This window comes from Petromyzon marinus, chromosome 18 (genome assembly GCF_048934315.1).
Source record: "Petromyzon marinus isolate PM22_M1 ecotype Great Lakes invasive population chromosome 18, UKy_Petmar_22M1.pri1.0, whole genome shotgun sequence".
Taxonomy (NCBI): Eukaryota; Metazoa; Chordata; class Hyperoartia; order Petromyzontiformes; family Petromyzontidae; genus Petromyzon; species Petromyzon marinus.
Genome location: NC_133684.1, coordinates 2,290,435 through 2,307,203, shown reverse-complemented (window position 1 = coordinate 2,307,203; position 16,769 = coordinate 2,290,435). Strand labels below are relative to the sequence as shown.

At 50.1% G+C, this 16,769-nt stretch overlaps 1 protein-coding gene across 1 annotated transcript; it reads left to right on the top strand.

The window, feature by feature from the left end:
• Positions 1-2,177: 2,177 nt before the first annotated feature.
• Positions 2,178-7,370, top strand: LOC142925072 (polyubiquitin-like). The gene is made up of 4 exons (XM_076067791.1): positions 2,178-2,533; positions 3,521-4,049; positions 4,639-4,863; positions 5,832-7,370. Exons 2-4 carry the CDS (start codon positions 3,561-3,563, stop codon positions 6,063-6,065), a joined length of 948 nt encoding a protein of 315 aa, XP_075923906.1. The 5' UTR covers positions 2,178-2,533; positions 3,521-3,560; the 3' UTR covers positions 6,066-7,370.
• Positions 7,371-16,769: the final 9,399 nt, after the last annotated feature.

The window sequence follows — 16,769 nt, the reverse complement described above, 5'->3', positions numbered from 1 at the left end:
CATTCCTCGCCCCCCCCCCACTCCTCCCCCCCCACTCCTCGCCCCCCCGACTCCTCGCACCCCACCCCTCCCCACCCACTCCTCGGCCCCCCACTCCTCGCCCCCCCCACTCCTCGCCCCCCCCCCCCACTCCTCGCCCCCCCACTCCTCCCCCCCCAGTCCTCCCCCCCCCCCAGTCCTCGTCCCCCCTCCTCGCTCTCCCCTCCCCCCACTATTCGCCCCCCCCACTCCTCGTCCCCCCCACTCCTCGCCCCCCCCCCCACTCCTCGTCCCCCCCATTCCTCGCCCCCCCCACTCCTCGCCCCCCTCCCACTCCTCGCCCCCCCACTCCTCCCCCCAACTCCTCCCCCCCACTCCTCGCCCCCCCCCACTCCTCGCACCCCCCCACTCCTCCCCCCACTCCCCCCCCCACTCCTCCCCCCTCTCCTTGCCCCTCCCACTCCCCCCCCACTCCTCGCCCCCCCTCCCACTCCTCGCCCCCCCCATTCCTCGCCCCCCCCACTCCTCCTCCCCCCACTCCTCGCCCCCCCCAATCCCCCCCCACTCCTCGCCCCACCCACTCCCCCCCCCACTCCTCCCCCCACTCCTCCCGCCCCACTCCTCCCCCCCACTCCTCCCCCCACTCCTCGCCCCCCCCAATCCCCCCCCACTCCTCGCCCCCCCACTCCTCCCCCCACTCCTCGCCCCACCCACTCCCCCCCCCACTCCTCGCCCCACCCACTCCCCCCCCCCACTCATCGCCCCCCCACTCCTCCCCCCTCTCCTCGCCCCCCCCACTCCCCCCCCACTCCTCGGCCCCCCCCACTCCCGCCCCACTCCTTGTCCCCCCTCCCACTCCTCGCCCCCCCACTCCTCCCCCCAACTCCTCCTCCCCACTCCTCGCCCCCCCAAACTCCTCGCCCCCCCCACTCCGCGCCCCCCCCACTCCTCGCCCCCCCATTCCTCGCCCCCCCCCACTCCTCCCCCCCCACTCCTCGCCCCCTCGACTCCTCGCACCCCACCCCTCCCCACCCACTCCTCGGCCCCCCACTCCTCGCCCCCCCCACTCCTCGCCCCCCCCCCACTCCTCGCCCCCCCACTCCTCCCCCCCCAGTCCTCCCCCCCCCAGTCCTCGTCCCCCCTCCTCGCTCTCCCCTCCCCCCACTATTCGCCCCCCCCACTCCTCGTCCCCCCCACTCCTCGCCCCCCCCCCACTCCTCGTCCCCCCCATTCCTCGCCCCCCCCACTCCTCGCCCCCCTCCCACTCCTCGCCCCCCCACTCCTCCCCCCAACTCCTCCCCCCCACTCCTCGCCCCCCCCCCCCACTCCTCGCACCCCCCCACTCCTCCCCCCACTCCCCGCCCCACTCCTCCCCCCTCTCCTTGCCCCTCCCACTCCCCCCCCCACTCCTCGCCCCCCCTCCCACTCCTCGCCCCCCCCATTCCTCGCCCCCCCCACTCCTCCTCCCCCCACTCCTCCCCCCCCACTCCTCGGCCCCCCACTCCTCGCCCCCCCCACTCCTCCCCCCACTCCTCCCCCCCCCACTCCTCCCCCCACTCCTCCCCCCCCCACTCCTCCCCCATCTCCTCGCCCCCCCTCCCACTCCTCGCCCCCCCACTCCTCCTCCCAACTCCTCCCCCCCCAAACTCCTCGCCCCCCCCCACTCCTCCTCCCCCCACTCCTCGCCCCCCCCACTCCTCGCCCCCCCCCCACTCCTCGCCCCCCCCATTCCTCGCCCCGCCACTCCTCCTCCCCCCACTCCTCGCCCCCCCACTCCTCCCCCCCACTCCTCGGCCCCCCACTCCTCGCCCCCCCCCACTCCTCCCCCCACTCCTCCTCCCCCCCACTCCTCCCCCCTCTCCTCGCCCCCCCACTCCTCCCCCCAACTCCTCGCCCCCCCCAAACTCCTCGCCCCCCCCCCACTCCTCGCACCCCCCATTCCTCGCCCCCCCCACTCCTCCTCCCCCCACTCCTCGCCCCCCCACTCCTCCCCCCCCACTCCTCGCCCCCCCCACTCCTCGCCCCCCCACTTCTCGTCCCTGCTCCTCACTCTCCCCCCCTCACTCCTCGCTACCCCACTCCTCGCCCCCCCCCACTCCCCGCCCCCCCCACTCCCCGCCCTGGTTAAACCCAGCATGGATCACAGGCATGCCAGCCTGAATGTTTCAAGCACAGAAAAGTGAGGGCATGACTGTGGTCGAGAAGACCCGAAGTTTCTTGCGGCGCGACAGACGAGGGAGCTTCCACGCCGCATCGCGCAGCCGATGATGGAGAGATAGTGCCGCTCGACTGATTCGGAGTAGGACCTCTGCTGTCAAACCTCCAGCACCACGGTCACAAACAGCGGCAGGTTTCGGAAACCCGAAAGGGAGGAGTCGACACCGCTGTGCGGATTGAACTCAGTCGGAGAGGCTCTGCGGGAATTCCCCAGCCCCGGGGCTCTGCGCTTGGAGGGGGAGGCGCTGTGCGCGACTTTATAAGGAGGGCAGCGCGCAACGGCAGGGACACACGCAGCCTCCTCTTCTTCTCTTGCGGGACGAGTCAAGTGGAGCAGGTGAGATCCCCGCGGTCGCTGCGCTCTCTGCCGATGCTGCCTCTTGCGTCGAGCGCAGCCCGGCTGCGTGCAGTGCAGCAACAACAACAACAATAGGTTGTGGGTTGTGCGATGCTGCTATCGTTTATTGTTACATTTGAATCACAGTTCCTATGATCACTGTTACATTTTTTTTTAGCTTTATTTTGGTGATTTCGAAAACGTTTTGGAGTAGCCGTTTTTGTTTGTTGTAGTACAGAGTTAGACTGATAACTTTAATCTACATTGTCTTATGGTTGTTGTTGTTGTTGTTGTTTGACTTGCATCCCACTGGGATTTTTGCACACAGCGTTGACATTCGGTGCTTTTTCTGGAAGACTTTGCTGTTTTTCCCTGGATTTTTCTGTTGCGCGTAGTCACTTCAAGATGTTTCTTGTTCATGTTTTTGTTTGTTGCGGTTGCACCCGATTCAAGAGCCGAATGGCTCACAGGGCTATACCAAATAAATGAACTAAACTACTGTGGAGCTCGACTCAGGATGCTCCGACTTGAGTCGAGTTGCTACGCTCAGTGACCTGCACGGCCTCCTGCTGCACCTGGTACACCGCGTCCCGTTAACCTCTCGCTGTGGCTACGAGCGAAGCGACTGGACGGCAGTGCAGTACGATTGTTGAACGACATTTCTATGTCACCGCGTCTCTGCTGTGAACCTTCGCCAACCCGTACTGACGAGCGTTGGTGAAGTATGGTCAAATAACCCCCAAAACCGTCGAGGATTGGAGAACTCCTCATCCAGCAGTGGTTTAACAAAATAGCTGTAGGTGTATATATTACATTAACTTTTGCAACAATAGGCTCCACCTGTTTGTAACTTTGCCACACGAGGTTGCTCGACAAATACGAACGTAGCCTATGATGACGAATTAACGAAGTGCCATTTCGTCTGCTCGTGGTTTTAATTGCGAGGCTGCGTTTTCACCATCCCCGAAATCGCGCTGCGTTTTTCAGCACCGCCTACAGATCCTCTCGCCTTCACCGCTCCACGACGATGGACTGCTCCGAGACCATCGGCGACCGCAATGGCCCCTGCTACCTGCAGGGAGGAGAGAGCCCCAAGGATGACCGGCGCTACATCATGTACCACGGCACCGACGTGCAGGGGGCACACGGCATCCTCACGCAGGGGTTCAGGCGGTCCGCACGCGGCATGCTGGGGCCCGGCGTCTACGTGAGCCGCGACATCGAGAAGGCGAGGCGGTATCCGATTGGGAAGCCCGAGAACACCAAAGTGATTCTGAAGCTCAGGGTGAACGTGGGGCGCGTGAAGAAAATCGACGGCCAAGACCACCCCCTGCGTCTCACCTGGCACGACGAGGGCTACGACACCGCCTGGGTGCCGCGGGGCTGCGGGATGGTGACCAGCGAGCTGGAGGAGGACTGCGTCTGGGATCCGGAGAGGATCACGGTCGTTGGCGTCGAGGAGGCGCCCAGCAGCAAAATGAAGACGACGTTTCTCGCGATGCTGAACCCAAACGAGGTGAGTGGCACGCACTCACTCTGGCAGGCAGGCACGCGCAACAGCAGTGGTGTAGCTGCACCAGGCGCAACCACACAATGCCACCGACCTACCGGATACACTTCTGATATTCGCACCGCGCAACTTTGTAAAGTTGACAATATTTTTGCCAATGGCTGAAGGCCGACGGTAACATCGCAACAATATTTGCGTGCATGCAGATTTGTGAACACGTACAGGCGGTGAATGAAACTGTGCTGTTATAATGTACATCAAACAGAAAGCAACATAGATGGCAAATGCAAGCTGAAACGTGACTTGTTTTTAACGTTTAATGTTCATTGACATATTTCTACACGATGCATCGTTGGTGAAAACATTACAGTGCAATCTGAATGTTTTAATACTTGTTTTCTTTTAACTGTATTCTCACGGGGTAGTCAAAAAGCTGCTAAGCCTGAGCCCCACTTGCCGAGTAAAAAAATAATCGCCAACGCATTGTAATGTACAGCACTTTAAGTGGATAGCTGTAGACGATTCACATGCGTATCATCCTTCGTTGAAAATAAATGCCGTGCAATCTCCCGTCACCCCCCGCTCCCCAACGCAGGTTGTGCAGGTCGTCGTGAAGGACCTGGAGGGAAAGTCCCTGAGGCTGATGGTGAAGCTGTCCGAGACGGTGCTGGAGCTGAAAGCCAGGATCCAGAGCAAGTGGAAGGTGTCGCCCGCTCAGCAGCGCCTCGCTTACGGGGGCACCGCGCTGCAGGACGGGACGACCCTCGCCAAGTGCGGCTTGAAGCAGAATTCCACCGTCAACCTGCTTCACGTGGATAACGTAAGCACTCGGAATCGCCAACGCGACCTCTGGCCGGTGTGAGAAAATGCTAAAACAAATTTAGAACAGTGACTTTGTAAATGCTTTTCTGTTTCAGCTAGCCTTGACCTCGGGTTGGGCTGAGGAATATTTTCCTTGCCGAGGGCCGAATTTGACTTTCAAAAGCCTCTTGCAGGCTACGGATAAACACAGCTCGTTCACTACTCTTGAGTGCAAGCAGGGAGGGCCCATCCATATAGCGACCCAGGTGGTTACCTCGGGTGCCACGTTAAGTGGGGCACCAAATTCGAGTAAACAAAAAAACATTCAAGTAAAATAATAATGATGTCATTATTTCAAGTTCCCGTGCATTGCACAGAGGCAATATGAATTATAATTAATTTATCAACATTTGAGAATTTATTCGTTGGACGGACAAACCGAATTATTACGCCTCTGTTTAAAAGAATACGCTTAAAAACATGAAGTGGAAAATATGGGCAAAACGTTTCCCAGTTTACCAAAAACCTCAGCGTAGATCTGCCCTTGGGATTTGGGGGATGCCGATTGCATGGTTCTCCTAATGTGCCAGTTGCTGGCAACTTGTCTAGGGCCGCCCCTGACTGCAAGCTACCCCGTTCAGTTACAGAAGTGACCGAGAACACTGACATTATAAACTAATCCCCTCTGGTAGTTAATTAATGCAGCTATCGTGAGTCTGATTCGATGTGTATAAGTGTCACGTTGCGTCACATTACGTTGCTTTAATAGTATGGCCTGATAATGGTTTCTTCTGTTCACTGTAACATTCATTGTGGAGCCAGCCAGCAGGTGGTAGAGCACCTATGCCACCATTCTACGAATGGACATTCTAAATTAACCACAGCCTCTCTGCCTGCAATACAAAGAAAACTGTGCATAGCCTAAGTGAAGATGGCATTTGTAACGCGATGGCATTGTTTTAACTTTTCATTTCATATTCCACGCAGGCCGTCGACGTCTTCGTGAAGACGCTCGCGAACAAAACGTTGACGATAGAGGTGAAGCTCTCCAACTCGGTGCTCTCACTGAAGCAGAAGGTCCATCAGAAGGCGGGCATAGCGGTCAACCAGCAGATCCTCACCTTCGGCAGCCACACCCTGGAGGACGATCAGAAGCTGGAGTCGTACGGGATTCAGCAACACTCCACCATCACCATGCAGGGCCGTCTGCGGGGAGGGTAGTCGCGTGCCCCACGCACGCGCCACCTGAAGAATTAACGGACACAATTCATGAGCGGTCTTCAGTCGAGTTGGCCATGGTCAGGGTGGACCTGCAACTATTGCCTTCTTCAAAATCTCGTGTGGTCATCAGCGCCAGATGTGTGATGTTGACAAAAAAAAAACTGTTCATGCTATCGTTACTGCACTCGTACATATATTTAAGCTGCGTAAATATTCATAGAACTTTTACAAATCTTCATCCAAATAGTTAAGCCTGTGATGGTTATTTTCGGATCTCGGACCAGTGATGTGTGTTTGAGTTCATTTGTTGGATGTGGCAACACACACGAGGGCCCACATGAATGTCACGTCTAAGAAGAGAGTATGCCAACGGTTGCAACTGCATACATACCATTCCATGTTAGTTTTGTATGTGTCTGTGTATAGTAATAGTCAAAAGAAAATTGTATACGTCTGTCTGAATGTGGTTGTTGATTAAACATAGACAATATGACCCACACTACCCACGCCATTGCTCAAGTGCCTGTTTACCAATTTGAAAGGTATATTGTCTCGTTGTTTTGAGCGGATTGCCAATATGTGTTGATTACGATCTAAGGTTTCGCGTTTTGTTATTTTATTTCAGTCTTGAATACCGCAATTGTAGTGCGGCCATCTTTTATTTAACGACCCAACGTGCCGTATGATTATAAGCACAGTATTCTTAAAAGTTTCAATTCCTGGAATAATCTGATGAAGTGACAGATTTACCGGTGAAAATGAAACATTTAGTCCTGTTCTTTTATAGTTCGCACCTTTGATTGTACCATCTGTAACATGACGTTTAATTATAAATGCACTTTTGACATGTCAGCTGATGGATCCTTATGTTATAATGTTCACTGTATAATGCATCAATACATAAATTGCATTTGTCAAACTTCATAACTTGGTTCATGTCCCATTATCTGAGGACTGTCCTGTAGTATGGGTGCCTTTTTAGAGTTGAAATCATTTGTACATGGCATAGATCTGACCACTATAGATTCAAAATATAGCTACATCCATTATTGTTATATAAATAATCCAGATTCACACTCCTACAGATTCTATAGATTCACACGAACGTAGATTTATATTAGAATATTTTAATTTGTCTAGCATGTAATACCTCAGCATCTCACATCACCTTACATCATGACATTTGATCATAAATGCACTCTTTATACGTCAGCTGACTAAAGCAAACAATTCTGGGTTGTATTGTTGCTCGTTTTATGTTCTTTGTTCCCGTTACCGGTTTCAAAATAAAGACTGCGAATCTGATGGAGCCATCCGTGCCAATGCTTAGTCCGCCACACATCCCGCAGCGCCCGCTCCAATGGGCCACACAGCAGGGCATGCAGGGGGAGGCCACCTCACGCCACCGCGAGGAGTTGTGGACAACGGTGCCACCTGGGTACTGGGACGCTCATTGCCGCCCAGCACGGAGAGGCCGCTGCCGCCGGGCCGGAATCAGATTATTTATTTATACTTGGAGAAATCCGACGAGCTATGAAGCTCTTTTTCACAGATGTTCCAGTAGGGAATGGGTTCAGAACGTTACGACAACAAAACAAACAACACGACAGGAGTGCAAAATACGGGAATTGTAAAACAAATCACTAAGTACTCATTGGTTATTTCGGTAATGTCACGTATGTAGAAATAAAATAAAAATTAAATAAAATTTAAATATTATTTCACTTTTATTTTATTTCTACATACGTGACTTTACCGAAAGAACCAATGAGTATATTTATTCCTGCAGTCACGAAAGCTTCAATCCCAGATTAAATCACTAAGTATATACAAATAAAAGTAAAATATTTTTTTTATCTTTAACCGGTATTAAGCTAAATTTTGATTTAAAGCTATCGTGACTGCAGGGATTCATATTCATATTTTATTGTTTTATATTTGTATTATTTAATTGTTTCCCTTCGACGTGACTTTACCGAAAGAACCAAGAATATGGTATTAAACTATTAACTTATTTTTCAGACTCGACCTGGCCACAAATGATAGCTCAAAGTGGCTCATCGTGTGGACATTTACAGCAGCAAAATAATCGAAATACTCTAAAGGCAACTTTGTAAAGGTGTGGAGGCCACACGCAGGCCGCATGGTGCTCCACTGCGGCCGTGCGGACTTGGGACCCTGTTGGCAAGCCGCCAGCACCCACTACACACGTGATAACGTCATCTTGTTTATAAACAACACTGTGTAACAAAACATATTTTGTTCCTGGGTAGTAAATGTTACTTCCTAATTGTTTATGCCTCAAAAGTTCAGAAAATGGCTATTATTCCCCACAAACTGCTTTTGTGACCAGGACAGTGATATTTTGAAATGTACGTATTTTCAGAGAGAAAACGTGGTGCATTTGTGTAATTCCTTCACGTAAAGTCTTGGTCACAAAAGCAAAGTTTGCGTGGAATAATAGCCATTAGCAATTAAAAAATAACACAATACCCAGGAACAAAAATTGTGTTACATAGTGTAATCTTTTCATTTCTTAGATGATTTCTCACTTATTCTAAACGCTCTGTGCCGATCATCAGCCATGGCGTGTGACGTCACGCAGTTGTCGGGCAGGACCATGTCATTAAGGAGCTAATTGATTTTTTTTGAGGCGTTAAAAACTTAATAAGTCTTGACTAAGGTTAGGCATTGGACTGGATTCTTACAGGTGGTGACCGGCGGCTGATTACTGTATTCTGGTGGATCACGAAGAGATGAGAACACGATTGCGTGAGATCACCAACTCCAGGGAAATGGTTGTCAGTAGCAGGAGAGCAAATACGTCCCTCATTAACGACTCTGCGTTCAGTTTTAGCGTCATCCCCTCGCATTCAAATGTAAGAGTAATACATCCCCAGGACTCTGCCAATCCACTGATGAATGAAGGACTTCAAAACGCCCTTGTTGGTGACGGGGGTTATTTTACCGTGCGGTTTGTCAGTATTGGTGGATAAGAGGTCATATCGGACCAGATCCAGTACAGATATCCCTCACCACTGACGTTTGCCATGGTCAGGAATCGAACTTCTCTCTGTGGCCCCGAGTTCGAAGCGCTGTCCTAAATGTCTCGCCGGAACATGCACTGGGCACTCTTGTTATTGCGGCCACAAGGCTGTAACTACTGCGTCACGATCTATAAATAAAACAACAGTATTGTTCACGCTGCACTATAACTCAATAGATCAGGGGCCGTCCATAAATTACGTCACGCGATTTTGGAGATTTTTGACCCCCCCCCCCCCCATCGTCACAAAAAGTCAGACCCCCCCTCAAATATGACGTCACAAAGCTCTGCCCCCCCCTCCCCCCAAATTAAACATGGTTCAAATCGCTTTAAACTATTGTCATTGTAGTGCGTATTTAATGTGGCGCTGCACGTTGATGTTGTAGGAGAAAACATTTATTAAAAAGTCTATTTAATTAAGTAGAACGTGTTGTCTACATTTATTTAAAGTTGCGCATTTTGATGTGACGTCACATCTCTCAAACCCCCCACCCCCTATGTGCGTGACGTCATTTATGGACGGCCCCTTAGCCTCGTGACTATTTGCAAAGTAACGCCCCATGGGTAATCTAAGCGACGCTGCCCGCTCCATGCACAGCGCATCACACGAGCGACGTCACCCTCCACTTCATTTCGCCGAATTCGCTCGGAATTCAAGAATCCACGTCATGCAGCCAGAGCGCATCGCTGCCGAAGGCCGTCTCCAGCCCCCTTCGCAAGTGCAGAGAAGTGACGTTGTCACAGTCGTGCATTATTATTATTATGCTATACCCTAACGAGAAAGCACGCACACGTAGTCGCTTGCGTGTGTAGGCTCCTGTGCACAAGCCAGTAACGTATGCTATCGCAGACCATGCTATACGATCCACGCGTTGGTTTTAGGGGTTACGTTACGCAGCAGTTTCACGCCAAAATGTTCATCATTCATTTTCAGTGCGTACGGGATGTACACCGCCGAGTCGTGGACACCGCAGTAGGGCCCCCCCCCCTCCCCCCCCTCCCCCCCCCTCCCCCCCCCGTCTTCAATATTGCATCCGAATCGGCGTTCAAACGTCGTGTCCGCACAGACAGGTGCCGTGCCATGAGCGAGCGCACTGCACAGGATCGCAGTGCGCCCCGCGGCGGGGAAGTGACGCGAACGGGTTTCGGGAAATCACCGAAAGCGCCCCCCCCCCATCCCTGCTGACCACCCCCCCTCCCCCCACCAAAGACAAAGATCCCCCGTGTAAAAACTTGATTGGTTGCTTTCGTGACTGCAGGAATTACTCTTTGTTTTTTTCGGTAAAGTCACGTAGAAATAATATAAAAAATAAAATTATATTATAGCATACGACGTTTCGATTGCAACACAAGCAGTCATCATCAGGTACAGAAGAGCTAAATTTAAGAGAGAGAGGAAACACATAACCGCAGATATATATACAGACCTTAAGTAGAGGGAATTAACAGACACACCAGGGGACACAGAGAGGGAAGGAGCAACACTAAATCAAACACGGTTTAGCAAAATTTGGAAACTATATAAAGCAACACAGACGCTCGGTTAAAACACAATTAACGCATGGTCTTGTAGATTACGCTATTTCAAAGATTGCTAAATTGTAAGTTAAGTGTGAAATTTAAGAGAGAATACAGACCGCAAAGAGACATATGGGGAGAGGCGGGCACACAGTGAAGAAGTAAAGCTTACAATTTAAGAAGTAACGCTTACAATTTAGCAATCTTTGAAATAGCGTAATCTACAAGACCATGCGTTAATTGTGTTTTAACCGACCGTCTGTGTTGCTTTATATTGTTTCCAAATTTTGCTAAACCCTGTTTGATTTAGTGTTGCTCCGTCTCTCTCTGTGTCCCCTGGTGTGTCTGTTAATTCCCTCTACTTAAGGTTTGTATATATATCTGCGGTTATGTGTTTCCTCTCTCTCTTAAATTTAGCTCTTCTGTACCTGATGATGATTGCTTGTGTTGCAATCGAAACGTCGTATGCTATTATATCATTTTATTTTTATTATTTCTACGTGACTTTACCGAAAAAACCAAAGAGTAATCCCCCGTGTAGCCTGTAACAGACTGTAGGGGCAAGTACTGTTAGCGAGCACCGATGAAGGCCGGCACGGCACACGAGGGGTGGGGGGGGGGGGGTGGCCAGCACCATGCCCGACCGCTTTTGTATCCCCAGTGGCGATATTTACACATCGCACAAGGTACTCATTTGAGGCAGAGTCGATCTAGGGGAGGCCCAGGACCGGTTTCAGACAATCGTCGCCTGGTGTTGGCCGTGAGCGGGAATCGAACTCGGGTCACCAGGTCCGTAGCGCAGCGTCGTTAAACTACCCGCTACACTACCCGCTACACTACCACCCCCACCACCACTGCAGAAGCTTTCGGAAACCCGAAGGGAGGAGCCTGCACCGCAGGGTTTGCTGAACGAGCTCAATAGGCGAGACTCTGCGGTCATGTTGTATGCGGAGGGTCATATTATATAAATAAATGACTCGCAAGTTCGTGTCTAGGGGTTTTCTGACATCAATTATAATAAGAAATTCTCCACAATGGTCACCAGGTTCATGGATCCGTCCAGCAGTTCAGGCTTTTAAACAATACGACTCACGAAACAGCAATACACCACTCGGATTTGTCGTGGACCGAGTGTCCCGAGTATTGGATAGATTAAAGCATCAACTAGTGTCATAATCACGTCAACTCTGCACCATTCCTCTTCTACAGTGTACACGGAAAACACGCGACCTACACAACCGTACGAACCAATGTATGATGAAAAAAAAAGATGAATGTCTAGGTGAATAATCAGCTAACGTATGAGCGCCCTCCAAAATGAACTCATCCCCTTTTCAGTGACGTGAATAAGTGATGTAATAATTGTGAAAGATCTGTTACAACAACAAGGCAATCGCTAGATGCGCCGTCCATGGGCGAGCACCCACACCTCCCGTCAGTCTCTCGCCCCTCTTGGCTTGCAACCACCGAGACAGTCCGCGGCTGTCCACGCCTCTGCATTCACCGTCTCAAGGCTGCCAGCGAGGATGCATTTCGCTCCTTCGGTGCGTGCGCGCGCGTGCTGCACGGGAGCCCCAACCGCCCATGAGGCTCGAAGTCGACCGCTGGTCGTGCCCTCGCTGGCGTACACGGCAGATGCCCGTCACTCCGGCCGGCAGGGCCCCTCGGGGTGTCTCCGGTGTCGGGCACCAAGGTTCCTGCACCACTTTGACCTTTCACCTCTCAGGCGATGAGTCAGACTCGTACCTACGTCTTGTGTCAGACTCACAAAATCAGAGACTAATAGATTACGCACTCATGCCATGCGTAACAATGTGCCCACGTGTGTGTGTTGCACTCCTGAAGATATATTTCAAAACAAACTCACATTAGGATCTTTAAAAAAAATATGCAAATTATATTGCCTTCACAAACTATGGAAACGCACTGGCGTTAGCACGAAAGTTCTCCAAGAAGTTAATGGTAAACTGAAAATATAAAAAACAGATGGTCCTCTACCAGTCTGCAAATGCAAAGTCTGTGCACCACGCAGACCGAACAATATAGCAAGAAACAATGATTCTACAGTAATATATCAGAATAATAATCTTGTTGTCAGTGGGTCCTCTTCGTGAGGTAGCCACTGGGAGCCCCATGCCCTTCGCATAGACGGACTTGAGAACGTAGAGTTAAATATAAAAAATGTAAATTTCAAACCTTGAAATCACGCCTCTTCTCATCGATATTAATTACCGTTAATGCAACCAGACCGTGGGACGATGTAGAACCTAAGAATTTAGACTAGGAGGCCGGATGTTATATCCATGTATGGCGTTTGCTACTTCTCGATAGGCTCAACATTAACCAACTTATTTCGGTCAAAGGGCCGATGCCCCTTCAAGGTCTCAGGCGCGATATCACGAATGCATTTCTGGGCGAGGGAATGAAAACCTCCCTTCCTAGACCGTGACTCTGCTGATAGGAACGAAGGCCATTTTAAATGAGAACAATATATACAGTGAGGGAAAAAAGTATTTGATCTCCTGCTGATTTTGTACGTTTGCCCACTGACAAAGAAATGATCACTCTATAATTTTAACGGTATGTTTATTTGAACAGTGAGAGACAGAATAACAACAAAAAATCCAGAAAAAACGCATTTCAAAAATGTTATAAATTGATTTGCATTTTAATGAGGGAAATAAGTATTTAACCCCTCTGCAAAACATGACTTAGTACTTAGTAGCAAAACAATTGTTGGCAATCATAGAGGTCAGACGTTTCTTGTAGTTGGCCACCAGGTTTGCACACATCTCAGGAGGGATTTTGTCCCACTCCTCTTTGCAGATCTTCTCCAAGTCATTAAGGTTTCGAGGCTGACGTTTGGAAACTCGACCCTTCAGCTCCCTCCACAGATTTTCTATCGGATTAAGGTCTGGAGACTGGCTAGGCCACTCCAGGACCTTAATGTGCTTCTTCTTGAGCCACTCCTTTGTTGCCTTGGCCGTGTGTTTTGGGTCATTGTCATGCTGGAATACCCATCCACGACCCATTTTCAATGCCCTGGCTGAGAGAAGGAGGTTCTCACCCAAGATTTGACGGTGCATGGCCCCGTCCATCGTCCCTTTGATGCGGTGAAGTTGTCCTGTCCCCTGAGCAGAAAAACACCCCCAAAGCATGTTTTCACCTCCATGTTTGACGGTGGGGATGGTGTTCTTGGGGTAATAGGCAGCATTCTTCCTCCTCCAAACACGGCGAGTTGAGTTGATGCCAAATAGCTCCATTTTGGTCTCATCTGACCACAACACTTTCACCCAGTTGTCCTCTGAATCATTCAGATGTTAATTGGCAAACCTCGGACGGGCATGTATATGTGCTTTCTTGAGCAGGGGGACCTTGGGGCGCTGCAGGATTTCAGTCCTTCACGGCATAGTAGGTTACCAATTGTTTTCTTGGTGACTATGGTCCCAGCTGCCTTGAGATAATTGACAAGATCCTCCCGTGTAGTTCTGGGCTGATTCCTCACCGTTCTCATGATCATTGCAACTCCACGAGGTGAGATCTTGCATGGAGCCCCAGGCCGAGGGAGATTGACAGTTCTTTTGTGTTTCTTCCATTTGCAAATAATCGCACCAACTGTTGTCACCTTCTCACCAAGCTGCTTGGCAATGGTCTTGTAGCCCATTCCAGCCTTGTGTAGGTCTACAATCTTGTCCCTGACATCCTTCGAGAGCTAATTGGTCTTGGCCATGGTGGAGAGTTTGGAATCTGATTGATTGTTTGCGTCTGTGGACAGGTGTCTTTTATACAGGTACCAAGCTGAGATTAGGAGCACTCCCTTTAAGAGTGTGCTCCTAATCTCAGCTCGTTACCTATATAAAAGACACCTGGGAGCCAGAAATCTTTCTGATTGAGAGGAAGTCAAATACTTATTTCCCTCATTAAAATACACATCAATTTATAACATTTTTGACATGCGTTTTTTGGATTTTGTTGTTGTTATTCTGTCTCTCACTGTTCAAATAAACCTGCTATTAAAATTATAGACTGATCATTTCTTTGTCAGTGGACAAACGTACAAAATCAGCAGGGAATCAAATACTTTTTTTCCCTCACTGTAGTATAAACGAGCGCAACTCTAAGACACTTGTGATAAACAATGATAAATATAATATTAATTACGCATTCATTATTCATATTCTTGGTTCTTTCGGTAAAGTCACGTGGAAGGGAAACAATAAAATAATACAAATATAAAACAATAAAATTCTCCTGACGTTTCGACTGCAACACAAGCAATCATCATCAGGTGTGAAAACCACAACAAGAAAATTTGAAAAGAGTGGCGGTTATTTTTAACGTTAGCACCACGGAGAAAGATTTGACAGTTTGTTCAGATGGACGAGCCCATCTATGTTCGGAAAAGAGAAGGGGGGAGACGAAAAATAATGGATGCGTTCTGAAAGCGTGATCAATCAATTAAGACCCGAAATGGTTGATCAAATCCTTCCAATGATTGCTAAACCAGAATCCATCTTCTCGGTGGAAATTGTCTCTGTGTTTGTATATGTGGATAGCCTCATGAACGAATCTCTCATGGTAGCCAGATGGCTTGCAAAGAACCTCTGTCTTGGAGAAGTCAATGTCATGTAAACCTACTGAATTATAACAGTGATCTGCCACGGCCGAGGTGTTGGTCCTACCGTGTTTAAGGTCTGCTTTGTGTTCACGAATGCGGTCCGAGACATGTCGTTTGGTTTCTCCAATGTCACTACTACCACAGAGGCAACTTAGTTTGTAGACACCAGGGTACTGTATGTCCGGAATCACATATTTTGCAGACGGAACAAGATCACGGATTTTATGTAATGTGTTGAAACGGACCTGGATCTTGTGTTTATTCAAGATTTTGGAGATATTTTTTGTGATCCCCGAAATGTAGGGTAAAGTGATGGTTTTGAAAGGCTCCTCAAGAGGGTCCTTCTTCATGGTTTGAGTGATAGCTTTGCGGATTGTATAGTCGGAGTAACCATTAGCCTTAAGAGCTTGGTGTACGTGCTTGAGTTCACTGGCTATATGTTCCTGGTCGGATATGCATTGGGCTCTATGAATCCCTGCAGTCACGAAAGATTATGAATCCATGCAGTCACGAAAGCTTTAAATCCAAATTTACATATTAATTATCATAAAGGTGTACACACCGAATAGTCCAGGGTGGGTGGGTCGCGCGCACAAGACTATTCAGAATCAGAATATTAATTTTCAAAATATTTATTTATCCTGGAAGACTCCAATGACCTATAAAGCTCATCGGAACAGGTGGACCAGGTGAGATCCCCCTTGCTGTCATTGGCAATTTCTGCAATTTTTTGTGTGCGTAACTATGCAGTGTAATACAACAGCATCAGCGATGGTAGCAGGAGCAATATTTTATTTTTTTCCACGCGACTGCATCATCCTGACGCTGTACATGAGGGATTGCGAGCTGGCTAAGGGCTCGCAGTACAGAAATCGAGTCTTGCAATCCATCTGTGCGGAGCTATGAGTGCGAAACGGCATAGCAGCGGTAGCGCGTTCGCCGGCATGTTGCAGGGATTGGCGGTTCGAAACCAGCGGTCACCCTGGTTAGTGCTGCGGGTGTATTAACCATAACACGGAGGCGCCGTCTGGTTCAAAAGCGGAAGTGAAATATCCAATGGCGTCGTAATGCAATATTAAGTCAAATTTGGCGAACTTGAAATATTCCCCCGCGAATTATACAATTGAGATAAAAAAACACCACGTAGCAAGCATCTCCCGCAGGGAGGCTGGGCCAATGCCTGGCGGCGGGTTCGTCTGGTTTTCTCGCCAACGCGAGCGAGATACATGCCTCCCTCTCGTTCGCGAACTTTCTGATGTGTTTTTTTTTTATCGCTGCGCTTTGGTTTTTACTCCCAAATTCCAAACGCTCATTGGTCGACTTGGTCTGAAATTAATACCTGGTACGATCTGTAAAACATCGATACAGTACTGGAGACGGCCAAGGACGGCCGGGCGTGGTGCTAGACATCATCGCACGAGAGACGCACCCCGAGGCAATCCCACGCCACGTATTTTACAATGAAAATGACGCTGTAATCAACGGCTGCACGCAAATGTACGTTCGTAATAATCCACGTGAA

What these genes read in the sequence shown, in the direction of transcription:
- LOC142925072 (XM_076067791.1), top strand. Translation starts at nt 3,561, where the DNA reads ATGGACTGCTCCGAGACCATCGGCGACCGCAATGGCCCCTGCTACCTG. An exon ending in CGATGCTGAACCCAAACGAG is followed by an intron (nt 4,050 to 4,638) that starts GTGAGTGGCACG and finishes TCCCCAACGCAG; the next exon opens with GTTGTGCAGGTCGTCGTGAA. An exon ending in ACCTGCTTCACGTGGATAAC is followed by an intron (nt 4,864 to 5,831) that starts GTAAGCACTCGG and finishes TATTCCACGCAG; the next exon opens with GCCGTCGACGTCTTCGTGAA.